Consider the following 22,688-nt stretch of genomic DNA (forward strand, 5'->3'; position numbering starts at 1 on the left):
GTCAAGTTTCCGCGGATAAATACGGAAGTTTTGAAGATAATTGTGAAGATCGGGAAAAATGGAATATCTCCATTTTTATGCTATGACGGCTTAAGGGCAGAAGCGTAAAAGCGTAAAACGACCTTGGAGCTAGTATATAAGGAGTCCTAGGCGAGGAGCAAAGGAGGAGAACTTTTTTAGAGCAAACTTAGCACTTAGAGCAATTTAGGCAATTTTCCGTTTTTATTATTTCGAGCTGCGACTCAATTAGGTTTAGCCGTCTTAGGGTTGCTAGAACTAGGAATCTCGCCGACAGCTCTCGAGCCCAGGCTTATACCTTGTTGTAACGCTCATACGCAGATTCGGAATAAGATCTACTTTGCTCTCTTTTCGATTTCTTATTTTTATCGTTGTTATTCTCGTGTTCTGATTGCTTGACGTGTGGTAATTAATAGATATCCGGGTCCTCTGGGAAATTAGGGTTTTCCTAGTTTCCTTATTTAAACGGAAATCGATAGTGTGAATTTCGGTTCCCACAGAACTGGAAGAAACAAATCTGGAACCCGCCGCTTCTCCCCAAACTGAAACTTTTTCTCTGGAAAGTAGCACAAAATGCTTTAACATCGTGTGAGAACCTACAAAGGAGGGGCCTCTTAACTAACACAGCTTGTACCCGATGTGGAGAACCAGAGTCAATCAATCACATCCTCTTCCATTGCAACTTCGCAAAAGAAGTCTGGAGGATAGGACCATGGACCGATGCTTTCTCAATCACGACGGAGACGATTTTCAAGCCTTCACTTTGCGCCTCGTAATCATGGAAGATCCTTCCTCCTGTGGACGTGGTAGAAAATTTATTCCCTGGATCTGTTGGCATCTTTGGATCTCAAGAAACAAGCTCATGTTTGATAATCGATTGGCGACCCCTCAAAATGTTTTACTCCAATCCATATGTGCGATGAAGGAGTGGGAAGCGGGCCAAGCGGCCAACCCAAATCGACCAACAACTACCCCAATTTCGCCCCCGATCTCGCATCTACCACGACCTTCTTCAATGATCTCAATCTCCACCACCGTCTGTCACACCGATGCCTCCTAGAAAGCTGGAGCGGCGGGTCTGGCCTGGATCTTCTCAGATCATGCGGGTACCGAAAGTTCCCATAAAGCCATCTCGCTTAATCATGTATTTTGTCTGCTCATGGCAGAAGCCTTGGCCATCAGAGGAGCACTCCTGCATGCAGCATCTATCAAAATCACCCACATCTGTTTTCGATCAGATTCTCAAGTGCTTATTCAAGTAATCTGTCAGAAGAAATTGATAATGAAACTCTTCGTCGTTCTGTCTGATATCTGACTCTCTCCCGTTCTTCGCTGCTTCTCCTTTTGTTTCTTGTTGTTTCAATTTCATTTCTCGAACTGAAAATGGGCATGCTGACCAGCTCGCAAAAGTCTAACTTGCATCCTCCTTTGTAATCAAATTTATTGGGCCCCTTTGATTACCTTAATGAATTTCTATGTTGCACAAAAAAAAAGTTTTAGTCATTTACATGAAAATTGTGATTTTCTTTAACTAATTGTTGTCCAAACATATATATCTACTATATTTGAATACAAATCTATTATAATTCGTATTGGCTCAGAAGTATTACTAAATTTAAGTATGTTTGAGGGAAACAGATGTAGAACATTAAGGCCCTGTTCGTTTCGTGGTCGCCAGCGTCAGCGACCAGAGTCAGCGACCAGCGACTGCGACATGATGTCGCTGATAGTTGTTCGTTTGAAGGTCGCGCGATTGATCGCAGCGGTTGTCGCTATGCTGTTCGTTTCTATGTCGCGCGATTGATCGCAGCGGTTGTCGCTATGCTGTTCGTTTCTGTATCGCTGGCGACCAAATATTTACTTTTGACATACATTTGCTCTTGTGTACTTAGGTTTCGTCAAAAAAGTGGCTAAATCATTAAAACTGTAAAGTGTAATAAATCACACCATGGATGCAATATGTTTAATCGTTTCAATTTCTTATATTTTTCCTTGTACAAGTTCACTTTTGTTTATGAGTGATCATACGAGTAACTTATAATAATAATCAGTACAAATTCAAATCAAATAAACTAATAAGGTAATCGATATCCTCTACTCAACTCATTACCAATATGATCACGTAAACCTTCCATGGCTCTATCACCAGTCGGCTCATATGGAATATGTCCACCATGACCATCACCATCTTCTTCTTCTTCTTCATCTTCCTCTTCATCTCTTTCTTCTTCATCATTATCACCATGAGTATGATATTCTTCTCTTCTCTGCCAATGCACAAAATCATTATCTTCTCGATGTGAATCACGTATGAAGTTGTGTAGAGCCATCGTTGCCGTCACTAGCTTTATCCATTTGATCAAACCATATTTTGGATGCCTACAGTCAAGAATTCTCCATTTTGCTTTCCACACTCCAAATGTCCGCTCAATCACTGATCGCAAGCTTGAATGTCTCCGGTTGAACACCTCTCGAGTGTTCGTTGGCGGTCCTCCTCTGTTGAACTGATCGAGATGATACCGAACTCTACGATATGGACCAAGATACCCTGTTCTTGTGGGATATCCAGCATCAACCAAATAATACTTTCCATTTGGCGGATGTGGAAAAAAAGGCTCATTCCTCGCACAATAAGTTAATACCTTTGTGTCATGGGCTCTACCCGGCACACCCACATAAGCATATATGAACTTCATATCAAAGTTACATATAGCAAGGACATTCATGGTTGGCTCCTGTTTTCTGCCCCTGTATGCTTCTGCATTTCGTTTAGGAGGGCGGACTGAGATATGAGTTCCATCCAATGCTCCAATACAGTCTTTAAAAAATGGCCAGTATCGATCATCATTTCTCAAAGCAGGACATACTCTTGTGAACTCACCATCTTCTGGTTTTAGTGTATCTGCAGCAAATTTCAAGAGAGAACTCAAAACCTCACCAAGTTTCCTTTTGACTGTATCCAACGAACGTTGATATCTTTGTGCAATAACCCGTACTGTCTTATCTTGACCCACCACTTCAAGGAACATTGCAACCGCTTCTTCAATATAGACATTCAACGTCTCTTGTAACCCATATCTCGTTGCTAACATCTTACACAGATCTTGAAATGTCCTCTGATTCATGCGAAGAATATCATAGCATTGTTGATCTGACCCGTGCATAAGCTGCTGAACATGATTCCATCCAGCACCTCGATCTGTTCTATGAAGCAATCTCTCTGGCTTAAGCACATCAACTTCATGCTCTTCCTCATAATCATCATCCTCATCATCATCATCCAAGTACCACCTAACCATCTGCAAAGCATTAAAATCACATATATATATATAAGTTGCGAGACAGAAAAAAAAAAACCCAACTTCCTATCACATTAAAAAAAAACCAACTTCCAATTTGAGCAGGCAGACACGAGAATAATGGTACTATCACATTAAAATACTACAATCTGATTCATACCAAAAAAAATGAAACAAAAGTCATACTTAAAAGAAACACTACAATCTGAGTCATATTAAAACAGTCATACTGAAACAGACACTACAATCCTTCATATATCTTAACTCCAATCATATTTTCAAGATAGCTAATCTTATCATCATCACTAGAGAAAGACATAAAAGCCATTCTGTTTTCTTCAACAGCTTTGAGATGGTTAACTGCAGCAATGTGAAATGGTGACCACTTTATAATTCCAGGTAGCTCATTAAGTATCTCCAACACAGAGTGCACACGGAATTTGCGATCCTGCTGCAACACCACACGATCCTCTGCCATTATCTCTACCATCTTTTCTGCTATCTTATTTTTCTCAGCCAGAATTGCATTCCTTAGAACATAAGGCTCTTGATCAAATTCCTTACGCTTTCTTTTTGAACCTCCAGCTCTACTTGTTCCTTCTCTTGGTGCTGGCATCCCAGTGTCAACTGAATCAGACTCGTCATCCTTCTCTACATCTACTCTAGAATCTAAGCTAGCTTCTCCTTGCTGAGCACACCATCCTTCTGCTCCAGTTACAGTAACAACACCAAACTCTGCTTCAAACACATCCATGTTTGGAGGCACTTTGGTCTTATACTTTCTTGCACCTTGCCATTCCTGTTTAAGAAGAAAAAAATTAGTATATTTGAAACATACAGTATTTTTCAATGTCTAATATTTTTTTCAAGCTAATACTGATTCAATGTCTAATATTTTTCACTCTAAGCAGAAAGAGAACTCTAATACTGACATTATTAAAGCACTGAAGACTAAGAGAAAGATACTTACCGCAATGCGTTGATCCCACCAAGCATCCGACATCTCCAACCTTCCCAAAGCATCATAGACAAGCCCGGTTCTATTGTGGGTAAGCTTCTTGAACTTGACATATGCTTTTCTACTAATATCAACCTTGTTCTTAAACCTGTCCCATATCCATCTCTTACCAAATTTCTCTTCAAACTTATTTACGATGAACTCTCTTCCAGCTAGATTCATGCCACTCCTTGGTCTGTTCCCTTTCTTTTTCTCATCAGCATAAAGAGCAAAGAAATACCTAACTTCTTCATCGGTCCATTTCTAAATAACAAGTCTCATCAATAGACAAACAAGCTAAACTAGCAGAAAAAACTATCACAAAAGATCTAAGAAACTAGAACTGCCTAAAACACTTACATCATCAGCCATTCTTCTTATCTTGTCTTGTTGTGATTTATGTCCAACCTGAGAAGATAATACAGACATAAATGATGAGACTTGCAGACACATATTTCATCACTACTACTAAACTGAAACAACAATCTATCAAAAGCACACAAAATTTGACTCTTGTTCCAAACAACGAAGCTTTATTCAGACCAAACTATAAACTACTTGAAAGCAAATGCAAGAACACTTCGTCACATACCAAAAAGAACTCAAACCCATGTCTGAAAACATTCACAGGAACTCAAACCCATGTCTGATAATCGGATTAAAAACAAAGATTTGATAATCAAAATCTTAAATCTAAAAGCAACCCATATCAAGAATCAAAAAACCCAACAGTCAACTTAATTAATCTAAAGGTTCCATTATCCTCACACAAAACGCAGAGAGAGAGAGAGAGAGAGAGAGAGAGAGAGAGAGAGAGAGAGAGAGAGAGAGAGAGAGAGAGAGAGAGAGAGAGAGAGAGAGAGAGAGAGAGAGAGAGAGAGAGAGAGAGAGAGAGAGAGAGAGAGAGAGAGAGAGAGAGAGAGAGAGAGAGCTTTTCTCTGTGGCTGCCGGAAATAGATCGGAGAGAAAGAGAGCTTGAGCAGAGAAGAGAAGTATGGCCGCAGGAAATAGATCGGGGAGAGAGAGAGAAGTTTCTGGTTTTTTTTTTGGCGTGAGTTTGTATTAGGGTTAATGGCAATGTATTGTGATTCTGTAAATATATTTAGGGTAGTTTTGTCTTTTTAAGTTTTTTTTTATTTTTTCGAGTGTTCAAAAAAAAAAAAAAAAAAAAAAATTTCTAGTCGCACGATTTTGGTCGCACCGCTGAAATTTCCAGCGTCCAAAATTTTAAATCGCTGATCGCTAGCGTTTGGTCGCTGAGATCAGTCGCTGAACTCACGACCGGTAAACGAACAGCGTTTGGTCGTTGAACTTGGTCGCTGACGCTAGCGACCAGCAAACGAACACGGCCTAACTATAACCATTATGATACATAGACACCTTAACGAGACACATGAATTCACAAGTCACAAACATCTCTAACGCCTAATGAAAGTACGAGACTTGTTTTTCGGCAACTGTTTCTCTTTTCCAGTGTGTTTTTTGATCTGACCGGAGATGGAGATTGCAATAATCGTTGCACTAAATAACAAATTTTAAATATCCCTATATTATATGCATGTGAGACATCCGACAGTGACGTGACTTGTAAAGTCTTTTATCGTCATATTATTTATTACTTATTATTACTCAATGGTGATATTTATTTGATTACATTCTATATATTTTTCTATTTAAAATTTGAACACTGATGTATACTAGTAGACTACCATCTACACTCGTAACGTAACTATAGATATTTAGATTTCAGTGTCATAAGACTCAGAAAGGAGGCTTTTGAAAGTATGTGATGATATATCCACAAATACTAATTGCCATACCATATTGTACTTATCTACTGAATTTTTTTCTTGGTTTATCTGTTAACCTGCGAAAAGTATTATAACCACTGTATCAATAATTAATTAAAGCTAGTTTAGTAAATGCAGTGTATCGAGTAAAAAGTGATTTAGAGTTGCATTAACAAACTGATAATTTACAGTTAATGTCAACATGTAGTCATGTACACTATTTGATCCAAAAAAAAAGTCATGTACACTATATGTGTTGAGGTGTAAAAGAAGTACTACTGAAATAATTAATCTGAATTAATATTATACTAAATGCAATGCATATTGGTGTAAATATATGTTAATTGAATTTCGCTAATTTACTAGTTCTTTTCTAGAGTTAATATTCAATAGCAGATATCTTCAATTACTGATGTTTTGTTAAACTATTGTTTACTTTACCGCTTAAAACTTCTGGCAAATAAACTTATTTATTTTCTATCAACGCCAATACACCATTCATATACTTTTTTTGAAACTTACCATTCATATACTTATGACCAAAGATTACCAAATATTCAAAAGAATTCCAACAAATCAGAATAGATCTCAATTCAGATTGGATAGTCTTAAAAGCTTTTTCATCCCTAACGTTTCCACCTTAAAATGTTACATTTAGAAACAACCAAAGCATGAAGATTATGTTTACAGACTAATAGACTATTGACATATCAAACACCTTTACTATGGTAAAATATATACTTGTTGGAATTTCCAGGTTTATAAATATGTATAAAACATATGTTTGAATAATTATTTTCAAGAGTATCTAGACTGTAATCCAACTTTAATAGTTTTCTAAGAAAATACAGATACAAAATATCTATAATTCAAATATGTAAGATACGTCATTATTACCCATTGAATAACAAAATGGAAACCTAATCACTTTCTACATGATATCATTCTATGGAGAGTAGAATTCAGAATTCAATTGAAATGCCATTGATCAGAACTCGTCTAGCCTAAATTTAAGATATCTCCAAATTGAATATGAAAATTTTCAACAAAACAAAATGAATGCTAATTTACAAATGGCAAAACACTTATTACAGGGTCAGCATAATTCTCGGTAAGAATAATTCTACAGATTACTGAGCTAAGATTAAGAATTTAATAATTGAATATGTTGACTTTAAGTGTGTTACAAACGCGCCTAGGAGAGAGGCTAGTAGTGGCAACGAGCCTTCTTTGTCTGAAAAAGGCAAAGAAAACAAAGAGGAATAGTAGTTTCAAAAAAAAAAACAAAGAGGAATAATAAAATTTGAAATAAGAGAGCCACATCATGTGCTTCTTCTCTAACCAAAATAAAAAGTTACCGTTGGCTTAGACTCAGAGTTAGAAGCAAATCGTTTCCTTCATGAACCAACGGTCATCTTAATCACCTAGCCGTTGCTATTTTCTTTAATAATAATAATAAAAAAAATTAAAGTTTTTTTTTTCTTCCTTTTAAAATTTTAATTTATTTTATTTCCTTTGAATCCTTCTCTTATATCATGGCTTCTCTCTGACTCGTCAGGATCCAATTGCATCAGACGTGAACAGACAGAGAGATCCTCTTCGTTTGATGCTCTTCATCTTCTTACTCTAGAGTTCTCTGTAGTGGGTTTTGAGCTTCCTTCTCAAATCAATATCAAACATGGTTAATCAAGAACCCATTACAGCGATTCTTCAAGGTAGTTTAGCTAAACACGTTTTAAAAGATCTGATAATTAGAGGTCTCAACACGAAGAGACAATCTGACATTAATATGTTTTTTTTTTATCTCAGATGAAACGAGAAGAAGCACAAAATTGGGTTTGGAGATGAAAATACAGAACAGGAGAGCATTGTCTGTAATTAACCAGAACCTCGTTGTTGCAAAAGCTTATCCTTGCGTTGTTAACAAGAGAAGAGGCTTGTCTGAGTAAATCACTTTAACTCTCTCTCTCAATCACAAAGCTCATCTCTTTTTTCTAGAAAAAAAATTATTATTATTTTTAAAAAAGCTCTGAGTTTTTTTTTTTTTTGAATTTGTGCAGATCTCAAGAAGAGACAAAGAAACTGAAACCATCAGTTCCAAGCGGGAACGAGTTTGGTGATTGTATATTCATTGATGATGAAGAGGAAGAGGAAGAGGAAGCAGCTACATTGGACCAATCTATGCCAATGTCATTAGAGGAACCTTACATAGAATCTGATCCAATGGTATTTAATTAATTAATAATGTTTAAAAAAAAGATTATTTAGCCTTGAGAGTTCTAAACGAAATTTCAATTTCGGACAGGAGGAAGAAGTTGAGATGGAGGAGGAGGAACAAGAACCAGTTTTAGATATTGATGTAGACGATGCACACAACCCTCTTGCAGTTATTGAATACGTCCAAGATCTACACGAGTTCTACAGAAAAAACGAGGTATGACCCTTTGTTTGTTTTAAAGGTTTAAAGAGTTCTTGTCTGAGACTGAGACTCTGGTTAATCTTGTGCAGAGGTTTAGTTGTGTTCCTCAAGATTACATGGCGCAACAGTATGACATAACAGACAAAATGAGAGCTATACTTATCGATTGGCTCATCGAGGTATGTACTAAAAAGATCGTAAAAACTCATTGGCAATGGTTTATATTTATACGACTCTTATTGTGTAGGTACATGATAAATTTGAGCTAATGAACGAGACGTTGTATCTAACAGTGAACCTTATAGATAGATTTTTATCAAAGCAAGCTGTTGTAAGAAAGAAGCTTCAGCTTGTTGGTTTAGTTGCCTTGCTCTTAGCTTGCAAGTACGAAGAGGTTTCTGTACCTATTGTTGAAGATTTAGTTGTCATCTCTGACAAAGCCTATACCAGAAACGATGTTTTAGAAATGGTAATGACTCATAAGATTATTTCTTGTTTTTGTTTCGGAATGATTTTAACAAAGCTTATGTGTGTGTGTGTGTGTGCAGGAGAAGATTATGCTTAATACTTTGCAATTCAACATGTCGTTGCCGACACAATACCCTTTCTTGAAGAGGTTCCTCAAGGCAGCTCAATCAGACAAGAAGGTATGAATTTACAACTATCTTTTGTATACTGAAACAGCTTGTTAACTTATCAAACACCATGTACAACTATCGACGATTAGTCTCTTTATATGAGATAATTGATTAGGCAGGCATTTAGAAAAATCGTTTCGTTTAAGTCCGATTTGTCGAATAGGCCTACACACCCGATTTTTAGAACACTAACTATGTATGAAATATAACTAACTTTGTCTATTGAAAACAGCTTGAGATGTTGGCATCGTTCCTGATGGAGCTGGCTCTTGTGGACTACGAAATGCTACGTTATCCACCATCGTTACTAGCAGCCAGTGCAGTGTACACAGCTCAATGTACAATCCATGGCTTCAGCGAATGGAACAGCACTTGTGAATTCCACAGTCACTACTCTGAGGACCAACTCAGAGAATGTAGTAGAAGAATGGTGAGTCTGCATCAGAAGGCAGCGACTGATAAACTAACAGGAGTACGTAGAAAATACAGCTCGTCTAAGTTCGGATACATAGCAACAAAGTATGAAGCTGCTGCTGCACACTTTCTTCTTGTGTCAGATTCTCCAAAGCTATAGCAAGCAAGAGAGACCTGACATTTTTCATTCTTAATTTTTAATTACAAAAAGAAACAACAATTAAATAAATTCAATTCTTTCTCTGAATTTTATTTGTAATTTGAACTCTTTTTTCCTTTATTGATATCTCAGCAATAAAAACTCTCTAATTTTCTGATAAATCTCCTCTTTTTTCTGGTAAGTTCACATAATAATCTTAAAATATTAAGAATGATTCTGCCATTAAAAAATTGAACAAATTGAAAATGAATTTAAATCAAACATAAGAAAGACTAACAAAAATTTCTGTGTTACAAAAAAAAAAAGACTAGCAAAAATTTCTAGATGTATATGTTATTGTTATTATTTGATCAAAAAAATATCTATGCATATGTTTTTGATAGTATTTGTACCACACTACAGTTGTTCTGAATGTTGTCATTTGAACTTTAAGAACCACCTGACATTCAAAACACTGTCGTTTTAGTCTATATTAATAGCTATCCAACCAAACTCTGTTTTAGCATTTCTCTTTCCTGACATGCAGAGTAATTTACATTCAAAATGTTGTAGAGAAGAGAAAATGGATCAGCCTCATGTATATTTTGTTTGATGTTTGTGTCATTTGAAGTTTAATACAAGATTTGGAGTAGTTTGTTGCTCAGAATTACACAAAAAGAAACTCTGTTTGCAATACTCTCCTTAAAAGTATTCATAACCTTTACTGCAAACAAAAACTGTCTTCTCAATCTTAATTAGTTACAAATGACGAGATACTTGTGCACCAAGAAATGATCCTTTGCTCCAGAGTGAATGAATCCGAATTCAAACATCAATTTTTATATATTAAAATCTCACCTTAAAGTCTGAAATTTGATATGTTCTTTGGTAAATCAGACAGCAATATCTGATCAGATCAAATATTGTTATGTTGTTTTCTCTTTGTACATGTGAAGATGGAAGTGATACTGTAATCTCCATTAACTACCCTCTCAAAAGTAAAGAACAATATTTATTTTAACACTAATTAGCCCAAGTGCAGAGTACTATGACGTTTCAGTGTAATTAAATTGCTAATCATTGAGAGCCTAAAGAAGGGACAATGTTCAACGGATCAATTAGAGAAGATTTACGAAGGACAAGTGGTCAACATTGTGGTAATACTCTATTCATTTTTATAACTCCCCTTAAATCATTTGTCAACATTAAAATTCTTTTGTTTTGTTTATTTCTTCTCTCTTCTGTCATATATTCTCTATTACACCTTGTGTCTCCTTGTCTCCTATTAAGATAATAGTAAGTCTACGTAGATATATACACATATGAGTAGGAAATGAATCGTTCCACGACCTTCTTGAACAAGATTCTCCTACTACTCTTATTGTTTTAAAAAACCCTAGATTCTTGGACCTATAATGGCGTTAGCTTTCTTTTTTTTTTTTTTTCCCAACTGAGTTTATTAAAATTAAGGGACAAGCCCAACCAAGAAACATTACAATAAAAGCCCACGCATCCGGCCCAACTAGTATAAACAAAAAAACGGGCCTAAACTTTAAACCCCACGCGGCCCAAACTTATGGAAACCCTAGTTTTCCAAGCATGCCACCGTAACCGGCGCCGCAAGCCACCAGAACGAGACCGGCCGATCTTCCCCGCTTGAGAACCTTCCTCGGAGAGCATCCATCGATCTAACCTATCGAGATCTCGTCCAAAACCCAAGCCAAACGGTTAACCACACACCAAAGCGGATCTATGAAATCACTCGAGCAAATAACCGCCTACAATCAATCCATCACCTCCGACTTCCATGCAGCGGTTTCAGATGATAGATCAAGAGACAGAGAGACTTTGAAGCGCCGACTCATAGATCGAGAAGAAAGGGAATAAAAAACTGAACCAAAGAAAACGAAACCGAAGAAGGCGATACTAGAGGAGCTACCACCCACCGGGAACACAAGCCGACGACAGCGGTACTGACAAAGCCACCGCCTCCCGGTAGCAAAAGCCGACGCGGCAGAGCTGTGGAAGCCTCTACCTCTCGGTAACAAAACCGGCGGCGGCGGAGCTGTCAAAGCCTCCACCTCCCGGAACCGGAAAACCACCGAAAAACAAATCCCACACAGCTAAATCGAGACGAAAGAAAGCTTAAACGAAAACCAAAAAACAAGAACAAACCGGACCGACGGTGGCTGTGGAAGCCCACTCCGCCGGTCGGCGAGACTTTTTTCTTTTACTCTCTTTCGCTTTCTTGGTGTTAATGGCGTTAGCTTTCTTCTTTGTGTCAATTTTTTTAAATATAAATATCTCATTGGAAAACGTTTCTCTGTGCTGTCGTGTTTTTTCCTGATGCAACAGAGTTTTGAGTTTGCCAGCGATGATGTAGGAGGCAAGAAGAGACAAGATAATCATAATAATCAAGAGAGCTTGACGTTGCTGGCTTCATGACCACATAGAGATTATTAAACTAATCAAAAGGAGATAATTATGCAAATTTCCTCATTTTGTTAAGGTTTTAACACATGCCCATTTGCTCTTACATTAAATTTTTAAAAAGGTTCTTTTGGGTTTATCTGTTGAATTTTCATCTGTTATATATATATCTTTGGAGTCTCTCAACCTTCACACACCAAAACTTGTTTTAAACTTTCATCTTCTTTTGAAGCTAAAACAAGATGGCAGCATCAACTTCCTATGCAAAGACTAGGTCTATTAGTTTGCCTACAAGACTAATCCATCCAAAAGCAAAGAGAGTAGAAGAAGAGCTGAAAAAGATTAAAGCCTTGAACTCTTCCTCATCAGCTTCTTCTCGCATCCAACTTGGACTTGCCCGGCTCGTCGAGCTCTACGACTTTGTTAATCAACAAGTCATTAGTTCTCCTCAAGGCCAACAAGTCCTTTGCCTTTCTCACAACGCAAAACTTGTTGAAGAATCTCTTGATGAATCCATCTTGTTGCTCGATGTAGCTGACTTCGCAAGAGACTTGATAGGAACATTCTTGGAGCGAATCCAAGATCTTCAATCCACTATACGTAGACGTGGAGGAGATAACTCGATAGTTCAGTCAGAGATCAGCGCTTACATCAGGTTTCAGAAGAAGTTCAAGAACTCAGCGAGTAGACAACTTAAATCCGTTGCAAGAACACAAACAAAGAAGAAGTGTCCGGTGATCAAACAGTCCAAGACTCTTGATCAACATGCTTCTATGGTGTCCAACATTCTAAGGCAGTCACACACATCGACGATCTCTATTTTCAAGTCCCTCTTGCAGTTTCTTTCTTCTTCGAGTGAGAACCAGAAGAAGAATGGTGAAGTTGGATGCGTAGATAACTCAATGATCCGTTCTTTTTATGGAAGAATCATTGGTAAGAAGACTGCAAAGGTCATTGATGTGAAAACGATGCTGGGGAGATTAGCTATGCTTAGTGTGAGCCTTGAAGCAATTATGGATGACCTAAGTTACTTGTCAAGACGACTTATTCAACATAGAGCGTCTCTTTTGAATATTGTTACTCAATAAAACAAGGACAAAAGAGTTTGTATATTTTGTGTAAAAAAAAAAAGTTTTGTAGGGATGGAGTTATTAAAGAAAAGAGTTAAATCGCATTTTGACAGTCCATTTTCATGAAAGTTTTGTATAGAGTTTACACGTTAATTTAAATCTTAGCAAACAAGATAAACAAAAGAATAATAATAAATAAAACTGGAGCATGTGTATATATTCCTAAACCTATATATGTGGTGCATTATCATCATCATCATCGCCGGAATTGGAGTGTATACTTTTTGTGTACGATGATGATCCACGGAAGCACAACTCAGAAATAATTTATTTGTTTTGTTCCGGGAAATTAATAATCCAATTACAGAATGTAGAAGAGATTCTCTATTTATTGGCTCATGTCATGCTAACGAGCAACTTGCCCATGTTATATGGTTTTAAATTTGTATAAGAATATAAACTTGTTAGAAGTTTGTGAATACGAACACTATTTGATTTAATCCCTTATATATATGTCATCTCTATTCTCTAATTTTCTTCTGCTAACCTCTGGCTTGAGCCAGCCATGTAAACTTTTTGTTAAATATAAATGCGTTAAGCAAAAAAAAACCCAACATATATTTGACCAACTTCTTGAATGAAAAAAGGAAAAAAATTGAATTAAAAGCCGTGTGGGAGAAAAAATATTTAATGTTTCAAAAATTTATATATTTATCCAAATATTAAATACATTATATATATCTGTAAATTCTGAAATTTTCTGCAGGGTTGACTACTGTATAATTATGCTTGTACTAAAATAATAGAGTATTATTTTTTTATGAGGCACTTGTAAGCAATTGATAAACTAAATTGAATCCAGTACGGATGCTATTATGAAGCAGGTTCAGCTATGCATTTTATTATTGGAGTTGTGTTCAATTTAGGGGAAAATGGGTAGTGACTAATATATGTTGACTATTAATTAAGTCTTTGGATTATATAAAATAATTATTATCTATACTATGAAAGCAGAATTCCTAATAGGATTATGCCCTTAACTTTTGGAGTTATTTACATTGTTATGCCACTAATTTTTTTCTTTTTAATAAAATAAATAAATAAGAAAATATTCTAAAACAACAATCAACTTATTCTCCGCAAACACTACAAGAAAACACAAGTTTTACGAGGGCAGTTTTCCTCGTTAATTCGTCGTAAAAGCAGTGTTACGACGAATTAGCGAGGAAACCCGTTTCGTCGTTATACGTTTGTCGTAACGCATATATCCTCGCTATTTCGTCGTAAGGTAGCGAGGAAATAATTTCGTCGTAAAAACGAAGGAGGATATTTCGTCGTAAAGACCACGTAAAGGTTCCACGTAAGGACGTCGCTACATTTCCTCGTAAATACCACGAAAAACTTTCCTCGTAAAACCCACGTAAATAAATACTCGTAAAATAAACGTAAATACCTTGAAATGTTTCCACGTAAAGAAAACGTAAAAACCTTGATAGATTTCCACGTTATTTCCTTGTAAATGTTTCCTCGTAAAAACCACGTTAAGCTTCCACGTAAAGAAGCCGCAAAATTAGCTACGAATTTACTTCGTTTCATTATTTTATAGAAATATAAAAAATTATAATTATAAATATAATTTAAATTATTTAAATTATTAATAAAATTAAAATTCTAAAAAAATCAAAACCAAAATATTTTATATATAAATAAGTTTTGAATTCATAATACAAGAACCGAAATTAAAAAGAACTAAGGGTGGTGGTGGTCGTTAATCGCCTCGTAGAATTCATCACTCCTCGCCTGAACATCCGCCTCGGCATGTGAGTCGTCGGTCGGTGACTGGCCTGGGATAGGATTTTGTTGTCGCATGGTCCTCAACAAAGTCGCCCATTCCGGATTTGTGGCCGCTACAACGTCCAAGAAGCCCTCGAGTCCACCCATACGAGATCGCAGCTGAGTGGACTCTCTACGCAGCTCTTCGGACTCCCTACGCAGCTGAGAGACTTCATCATCCCGTCGCTGAACATAAGACGATGTCGCTCTCGGAACATCGTTGACGGAACCAATCCCCAACGTCCGTCCCTTTTTTTTAGGGACAACCTTAAAAACAAAAAATAAATTTTGTTAGTAAAAATTTAAAGTTAAATTAAATGAATATTTAAGAAAATTAAAATTTTAGAAAATTTACCTCCTCGTAAAGCTTATCCACTTCAGGTGTGGATAAGGTGACGGGTAATCCATCGGTGGACTGTTGGGTCAGCTGGGTCTGGCGTTCTTCAACCCGAGCAGCCAAATCGTTGTAGATTTGCTCGGACTTGCCATCTATAAATCGGCCCGCCTTGTTCTTGTGGGTCCTCTCGTAAAGTTGCATAAGAGACGGGAATTCTCCCGTCTCTTTGGCCTAAAAAAACATTTAAGAAAGTTGTTAATTAGAATATATATAAAAAATACTAAAAATTTAATATAATTAAATTTTTAATTACCATTTCCAAACGGACACCGGCGTGGGGTTTTTGGCCCGTAGTGTGAAGCATCGGCCCGTTCCCGTGCTCATCGACTGTGTTACGGGAGTTAGAGCAAGACTGGGCGATTCTAATGGAATCAGGAAGACGCCAATATCGGATGAGGCCATCCCAGACATCCGTGGTGAGCTCAGCGGGTTTGCCACGCTCATACCCCTTCACGATCCAGTCACCCTTCCAGTTGGAGACCGTGTCCAACAAGCGAACTTTCGCCTTCGCGACAAACTTCTTCCTCACCCTCTCAGTGATCCCCAAGGCCCAATTATATTTTTGCTGTTGGAAAAAATAATTTATAATTAGTTTTTCAGAAAAAAATATATATAAATAATTAAAAAATTTAAAGATATATATTTAATTAATAGAACTTACAGCGTAAATTTTGAACCACGTCTTTCTGACGTAGTGGGGCGTCGTTTTCCAGTTCGGATGTGGCATGGAGAAGTAACCTTTTATCGTGTCGGTTACGTCCGATGCAAGACATCCGTCAATCCCCCACCTGAAAAATACAAATTTAAAATATAAATTATTTTTTAAAGTTATAAAAGAATTTAAAAAGAATAAAAAAATAATGAAACATACCATAAAGTTCCGTCCGGTCGGTCGGGGTCGATGACTGGTAAACCTTCTCTGCCTGGCAGACGGAGAATGTCCTCTACGGTGTACTGCGAGTAAGGAGCACTCGGAGGCACCATCAAATCGGGATGAATCTCGGCCGCGGGCATCGGAGGTGCCGGCATCGGAGGAGGCACAGGAGGAGGAGCCATCTGGGGAGGCACGTGAGGAAACGATGGTGCACTAGAAGAAGTCTCTCCAATGACTCTCTGAGTGTACTGAGTCTCGGGGACAGTCTCCTGACCCGAAGAACCGGGAGCTGAAGAAGACGACGGGTCTAAACGACTACCCGGCTCACCGAACATCTCTCTGTAATGGGCAGTAAGTCTACCTTTTCGAACCTGAGAAAAAAATTTAATTTTTTAAATTTTTGTGAACAATATACTTCCCAACATTATCCACCTAATCAACACTAAATAACATAAGATCCGTAAACCTATCTAAATTCCCTATACTAACCACCTAATCTATCCTAAACTAATCAAACTAGAGAGGAATTAGAGAGACTTACCATTGCTACGAATTAGGGAGGAAGTGGAGAGGAAGTGGAGAGGAAAGACAGAGCGAGCTCGCTCGGGATATATATAAGATTACTTGTCCTCGTAATTTCCTCGTAAACTTACGAGGAATTACAGAGGCCCGCGTTTTCATTTACGAGGAAATAGCGACGAAATACAAAGGCCCGCGTTTTCGTTAACGACGTTTTTACGACGAGTTGGGTTACGTGGAATTAACGAGTTAACCAGTTACGAGGAATTAGCGAGCATATATTTTCTATAAATACCCACAACTTTCCTTCTCAAACCACACACAAACTCACAAAACACACCCTATCTCAAATCACACACCTCACCAAAAAACTTTTCAAATTAGAAATATTTGAAAAAAAAAGAAGAGAAAAAGATTTAGAATTTATGTGGGTGAGACTTAAGTCTCGCCACATATAATTCCAGTATCTTTCTTTTTTTCTTTTTTACTAGTTTTTATACTATGAGGAAGTAGCAAGTTCCGCTTTTCACCAAATTAGAAATATTTGGAAAAAAAAGAGGAGAAGAAGATATTTGAAACTCATGTGGTCGAGATTACGTAAGTCTCGCCAAATGTGATTCAAGCATCTTTCTTCTCTTCTTTTTTTAGTATTTTTTAATACTTTCGTCGTAATATCGTCGTTAGTTTACGACTCGTTTACGATGATTTTTGCTTACGTGGAATTTGCGTGCCTCTGTTTATTTTTATTTTTTTAAATTTCGTCGTAAACTCCTCGTTATATTACGACAACCTTACGACGATTTTGGCTTACGTGGAATTAGCGTGCCCCGCGTTATTTATTTTACTTTTCGTCGTAAGTTCCACGCTATATTACGAGGAATTAACGAGTACTATGTTTAAATCCCTAACATCCGAAACCCCAAACCTCATCTTCCTTATCTTCTACTTCATATATTCCAAACCCCAAACCCATCTACCCTTGAACCTCAATCTATTCTTTTACCTCAAACCTTATTTATAATAATATATTCCAAACCCCAAACCACAAGTCCTTATTCATAATAAAAATAAACTCCCACATTATCTTATTCATAAAACAAACTACATAAAATCAAATACATCAATCGGATACATCGACATTCTCGTCATCACTAGAAATATCATCATTTTCATTAAACTCGTCTTCTACAGCTTCGTCTGTGGCATCATCGGTAAGATCTTCGTATTCGTGATTATGCGGATCAATGAGAAGGATGTCATCAATTTCTTGTTCAGGTTCCTCGACTTCATTTATCTGTTCTTCTTGCAATGGTGGTTCTTCTCCACTGATGATTCGTCCTCGAGGTGTAACTTTGATCACTGCTAACCAATTTATACCCGAATCTCTCATCCGAGGGTATGGAAGGAAGCTAACTTGGTCTGCTTGTGAAGCTAAGATGAAAGGCTCGAATTTGTTGTACCGTCGTCCACCGTTGACATCAACTACACCAAATTTGTTAGACCGAACACCTCTGTTGACGACGGGGTCGAACCATTCACATTTGAAGATGACGCATTTCAGCTTCAGTATCCCTGGAAATTCGACTTCAATTATCTCCGTCAAGATCCCGTAGAAATCTGTTTCCCCTTTCACACATATTCCATAGTTACTGGTCGCCCGTTGTCTACCATACTCATATGTGTGAAAAGTGTAGCCTCGTGTGAAATACATCTGTGATGTGGTGACCTTTACAAGTGGAGATTGAATTACTTCGTGTAACCACTTAGGATAATCTGCATCGTCGTCATAATCAACCTGCAAAGATAAAGAGAACATTAAAATACAAATCATGTATGAAAAAATAGTTTGAGTTATAATACCTGATTCCGCAACCACTTAATGAAGTGTTGATCTTTCCTTTTGTCTACGTCACTTGTGGATATACCAGGAAATGTTTCTTCGACTTGAGAAACAAATAGGCTGTAAAATTAATCACATTTCATATGAATGAATCTCTTGCAATTATATAATTAATTATAAGGGTTTTGAAGTGTCCATATATGTTACCTTTCAAAATAACGCATCAATGGATCCTCGCAATTGAGTAGAATATAGGTGTGTGCACTATGAGCGTCTTGTTCACTCGACCACCAAACCTCTTTAGACTTCCCACCGAGTCGTCCAATCTGGCTAAAGATGTCTGGAACACCAGCAACTGCATATGTTGGCGCAACCCCACCATCATCATATCTTCTTGGAGCTCTTTTCCGGGTACGTACTTTTGACGCAAAGTAGTACGATGTGAAGTGGGAAACTTCTTCCGTCAAACTTCCAGCAATTATAGAACCTTCAACTTTGGCGAGGTTCTTTGCTTTTCCCTTCAAATATTTCATGGCTCGCTCATACTGATACATCCATCCGTAATGTACAGGTCCACGAAGCAATGCTTCATATGGGAGGTGGACAGCTAGATGCTCCATGACGTCAAAAAATCCAGGAGGAAATATCTTCTCCAAGTTGCACAATAAGATGGGAATGTTCTCCTGAAGCTGTTCCACAACTTCTTCTTTAAGAGTGCGTGTGCTCAGATCCCTGAAAAATGCTCCAATGCCTTTTATATTCCAAAAAAAATTAAACACATTGTTAGTCATATATTATTTTGCAAACTAGACCGTTATCAAAATTATTGTGATATAAAACACTACGAACCTGCAAGTGCTTCATGTACGTTTGTTGGAAGTAACTCCGCAAATGCAAAGGGCAGTAGTCGTTGCATAAAGACATGACAATCATGACTCTTCATCCCGGAGAACTTTTGACCCTTTTCAACACATCTAGAGAGATTTGAAACATACCCATCAGGGAACTTCACTTCTGATGCCACCCAATTAAACAACACCGACTTTTTTTCTGAAGACAGTCTGAATATCGGAACGGGAACTTGTCCATTGCTTTTAATATGTAACTCGCTTCTTGAGCAAATGTCCGGTAAGTCCAACCTCGATTTTATGTTGTCTTTTGTCTTCCCTGGGACATTCAATATTGTATTCATGATGTTCTCAAAGAAATTCTTCTCTATATGCATCACATCGAGGTTGTGGCGCAGAAGAAGATCCTTCCAATATGGCAACTCCCAAAATATACTCTTCTTGTGCCAGTTGTGATGAACACCGTAAGAATCAGGCATATTACGAGGGACATGCCAATTACCACCCCAACGAACTGTTTCGTTAGCTCCGTAGTAGTCGATTTGTGCTTCAATTTGTTCTCCAGTTAGATATGGTGGAGGAGTGTCTCTCACAACCCTTTTGTGCCTAAACAAAGTCTTGTTCCTTCGGTAAGGATGGCCAATGGGAAGAAATCGACGATGACAATCAAACCAACTTGTCTTCCTACCATTCTTCAGTTGAAACGCATCTGTCGTTCCATTACAATATGGACAAGCTAATCTCCCATGTGTAGTCCATCCAGACAACATCCCATATGCAGGAAAGTCACTTATGGTCCACAAAAGCATAGCTCGCATCGTAAAATTCGTCTTCGTTGAACAGTCGTACGTCCTCACCCCTGTTGACCACAAATCCTTCAACTCTTTTATCAGTGGTTGTAGGAAAACATCCAGGGACCTTTTTGGATGGTTCGGACCAGGTATCAATATCGTCAAGAATAGCAACTCCCGTTGCATGCACATCTCCGGTGGCAGGTTGTATGGCGTAAGAAAGACTGGCCACAATGAATATTGTCTCCCTGACATTCCGAACGGACTAAATCCATCTGTGCATAATCCGAGATACACATTCCGGCTATTGCTTGCAAAATCCGGATGTACTTTGTTGAAATGTTTCCAGGCTCTTGCATCTGATGGATGAGTCATCTCACCATCCGTCTGAGTATGCTCGGCATGCCATCTCATCTTTGTAGCAGTCTGCTCTGATTGATACAATATTTTCAATCTGTCTGTAATTGGTAGGTACCACATCCTTTGGTACGGTACCCTATTACGTCCCCGTCCTTGCGGCTTGAATCGTGGCTTCTTGCAGAATCGACATTCTTCTAGCTTCTCATCATCTCCCCAATAGATCATGCAGTTGTCGATGCAGACATCTATCATCTCCGAAGGCAACCCAAGACTATAAACTAATTTCTGAATCTCATAATAAGAATCAGCAGACACATTGTCTTCCGGCAAATACTCTTTAAACAAGTCCGCCCATTCGTTCATGCAACTTTCAGGTAGATTGTGATCAGTTTTAATATTCATCATTCTAGCAGCCAACGACAATTTAGAGAGACCTTCTCTACAACCACTGTAAAGTGGTTGATTCGCCGCGTTTAACATTCCGTAAAACTTTTTTGCATCTATATTAGGTTCTTCATCTTCATCATGAGCTACGAATGCATCAGCTACCATATCATGAACCCTATCATAATCTACCATCTCCTCCTGATGGTAACTATGTTCATTATGCAAATGATGATTAACCGGTTCTTCCTGAAAATTGCTATTACTACTACTAGCTTCATTCTGATCATAATTATAACCTTCCCCATGTTGAAACCAGATATAGTAATTTGGCGTGAAACCTCTATTTATTAAATGCTTCCAAACATTTTCACGGTTTGCCAATTTCGAATTGTTGCATTTCCGACAAGGACAGAACATCTTACCACTTTCTTGGGCGAGCGGTGTTGAATCTGCTTGGTGCATAAATGTCTCCAGCCCCGCAAGGTATTCTTTCGTCACTCTCCCGTTAGCATCTCTATGCATATACATCCAATTCCGCAACTCGTAAATAGTCCCAGAGCCAGCCATTTTTTTTTCTTTCACGTTTTTTGTTGTTGGTGTGTTTAAAATGATGTTCCAACATCCATATTTATAGAAAATTTCGAATCTGGTAGTTGTAATTTTACTATGAAATTACGACGAAAATTAATTGTATGGCCAAAAAAAAAACGTGAGCCACCTACCAAGTTGGTGGATTCAAAATTTCCTCGTTAAGTACACGTAAAATATTTCGTCGTAAAGCATTCGCGAAATTTACGTGGCTTTTACGAGGAAAAACTATTTCCTCGTAAAAGCCACGTCAATTTACATCGTCTTTACGACGAATATGGTTTGTCGTTACCTTACGACGAAATAACGATGCTTTTCTTTCTCCACGTACTTTCCTCGCAAAATCAACGTTATTTTACGAGGATTATTTTTCCTCGTTAAACTTCCTCGTTAAAATTACGTTTTCTTGTAGTGAAAAGCTATTTCCAAAACTATCGACATTATATAATTCATGGGCCCATCAAGTAGAACTATCATTGTTTTAGATTTATAATGTCGTGCAAGAAGACGCACTTAACGTATATCATCTCAGCTAATGAATGTTTTCGCTGTAACCTAAAAATTTCATGTCATATATCAAAATTTTATACTGTAAATTGTAATGCAGTCATTTTGCCCTTGAGTTTTCATATCATATATCAAACCTGTATATTGTAATGCATAGTCAGTTTTACAAATCATACTCTAAATGGGTATTACTTTTAAGTTTTAACAATAAACATAAAATAACAGTAGGAACACCAGATATTTATACATATCAAACTATAAAGTATTGATTACTAGGGGTTGGCCCGCCCTTCGGACGGGTGAAGTTACAGTAAAATTATTTTATATAAAAATATATTTTAATTTTATAGAATATTTGAAAATTGCTTAAAATTGAACATGATTAAAAAACAATTCTAAGATCATATTATAAGTATAATTTAATTTTGTTGGTTTGAGTTGAAAGAACCACTAATTTTTTTTTCAGAGAGCGCATAATTTTAATATAAAATTAAAAATGTCATGCCAAATTCTTTGGATTTTTGTTTTGC

General features: G+C 37.3%; 3 protein-coding genes across 5 annotated transcripts; 2 read left to right on the forward strand and 1 right to left on the reverse strand.

The window, feature by feature from the left end:
* Positions 1-1,670: 1,670 nt before the first annotated feature.
* On the reverse strand, positions 1,671-5,189 carry LOC111200757. Of its 3 annotated transcripts, none has more exons than XM_048766930.1 (3): positions 4,675-5,175; positions 4,288-4,578; positions 1,671-3,317 (listed from the first exon to the last, which is right to left on the reverse strand). In XM_048766930.1, exons 1-3 carry the CDS (start codon positions 4,765-4,767, stop codon positions 2,091-2,093), a joined length of 1,611 nt encoding a protein of 536 aa, XP_048622887.1. In that variant the 5' UTR covers positions 4,768-5,175; the 3' UTR covers positions 1,671-2,090. The 3 variants fall into 3 exon arrangements, with proteins under 3 accessions (XP_048622887.1, XP_048622891.1, XP_048622892.1); XM_048766935.1 differs by lacking the exon at positions 1,671-3,317 and adding an exon at positions 3,428-4,116 and having other exon boundaries at positions 4,675-5,189; XM_048766934.1 differs by lacking the exon at positions 4,288-4,578 and having other exon boundaries at positions 4,675-5,186.
* A 2,402-nt stretch (positions 5,190-7,591) lies between these two features.
* Positions 7,592-9,896, forward strand: LOC106451455 (cyclin-B2-2-like). Its single transcript, XM_013893387.3, has 8 exons — positions 7,592-7,819; positions 7,914-8,049; positions 8,165-8,330; positions 8,410-8,538; positions 8,613-8,702; positions 8,771-8,992; positions 9,072-9,170; positions 9,394-9,896. Exons 1-8 carry the CDS (start codon positions 7,783-7,785, stop codon positions 9,733-9,735), a joined length of 1,221 nt encoding a protein of 406 aa, XP_013748841.2. The 5' UTR covers positions 7,592-7,782; the 3' UTR covers positions 9,736-9,896.
* Positions 9,897-10,234: 338 nt separating this feature from the next.
* LOC111200608 lies at positions 10,235-14,415 on the forward strand. Its single transcript, XM_048766940.1, has one exon. The coding sequence runs from the start codon at positions 12,387-12,389 to the stop codon at positions 13,230-13,232; it is 846 nt and encodes a 281-aa protein (XP_048622897.1). The 5' UTR covers positions 10,235-12,386; the 3' UTR covers positions 13,233-14,415.
* The last annotated feature ends 8,273 nt before the right edge of the window (positions 14,416-22,688 follow it).

The sequence above is a fragment of the Brassica napus genome, chromosome A3, assembly GCF_020379485.1.
Source record: "Brassica napus cultivar Da-Ae chromosome A3, Da-Ae, whole genome shotgun sequence".
Classification (NCBI taxonomy): domain Eukaryota; kingdom Viridiplantae; phylum Streptophyta; class Magnoliopsida; order Brassicales; family Brassicaceae; genus Brassica; species Brassica napus.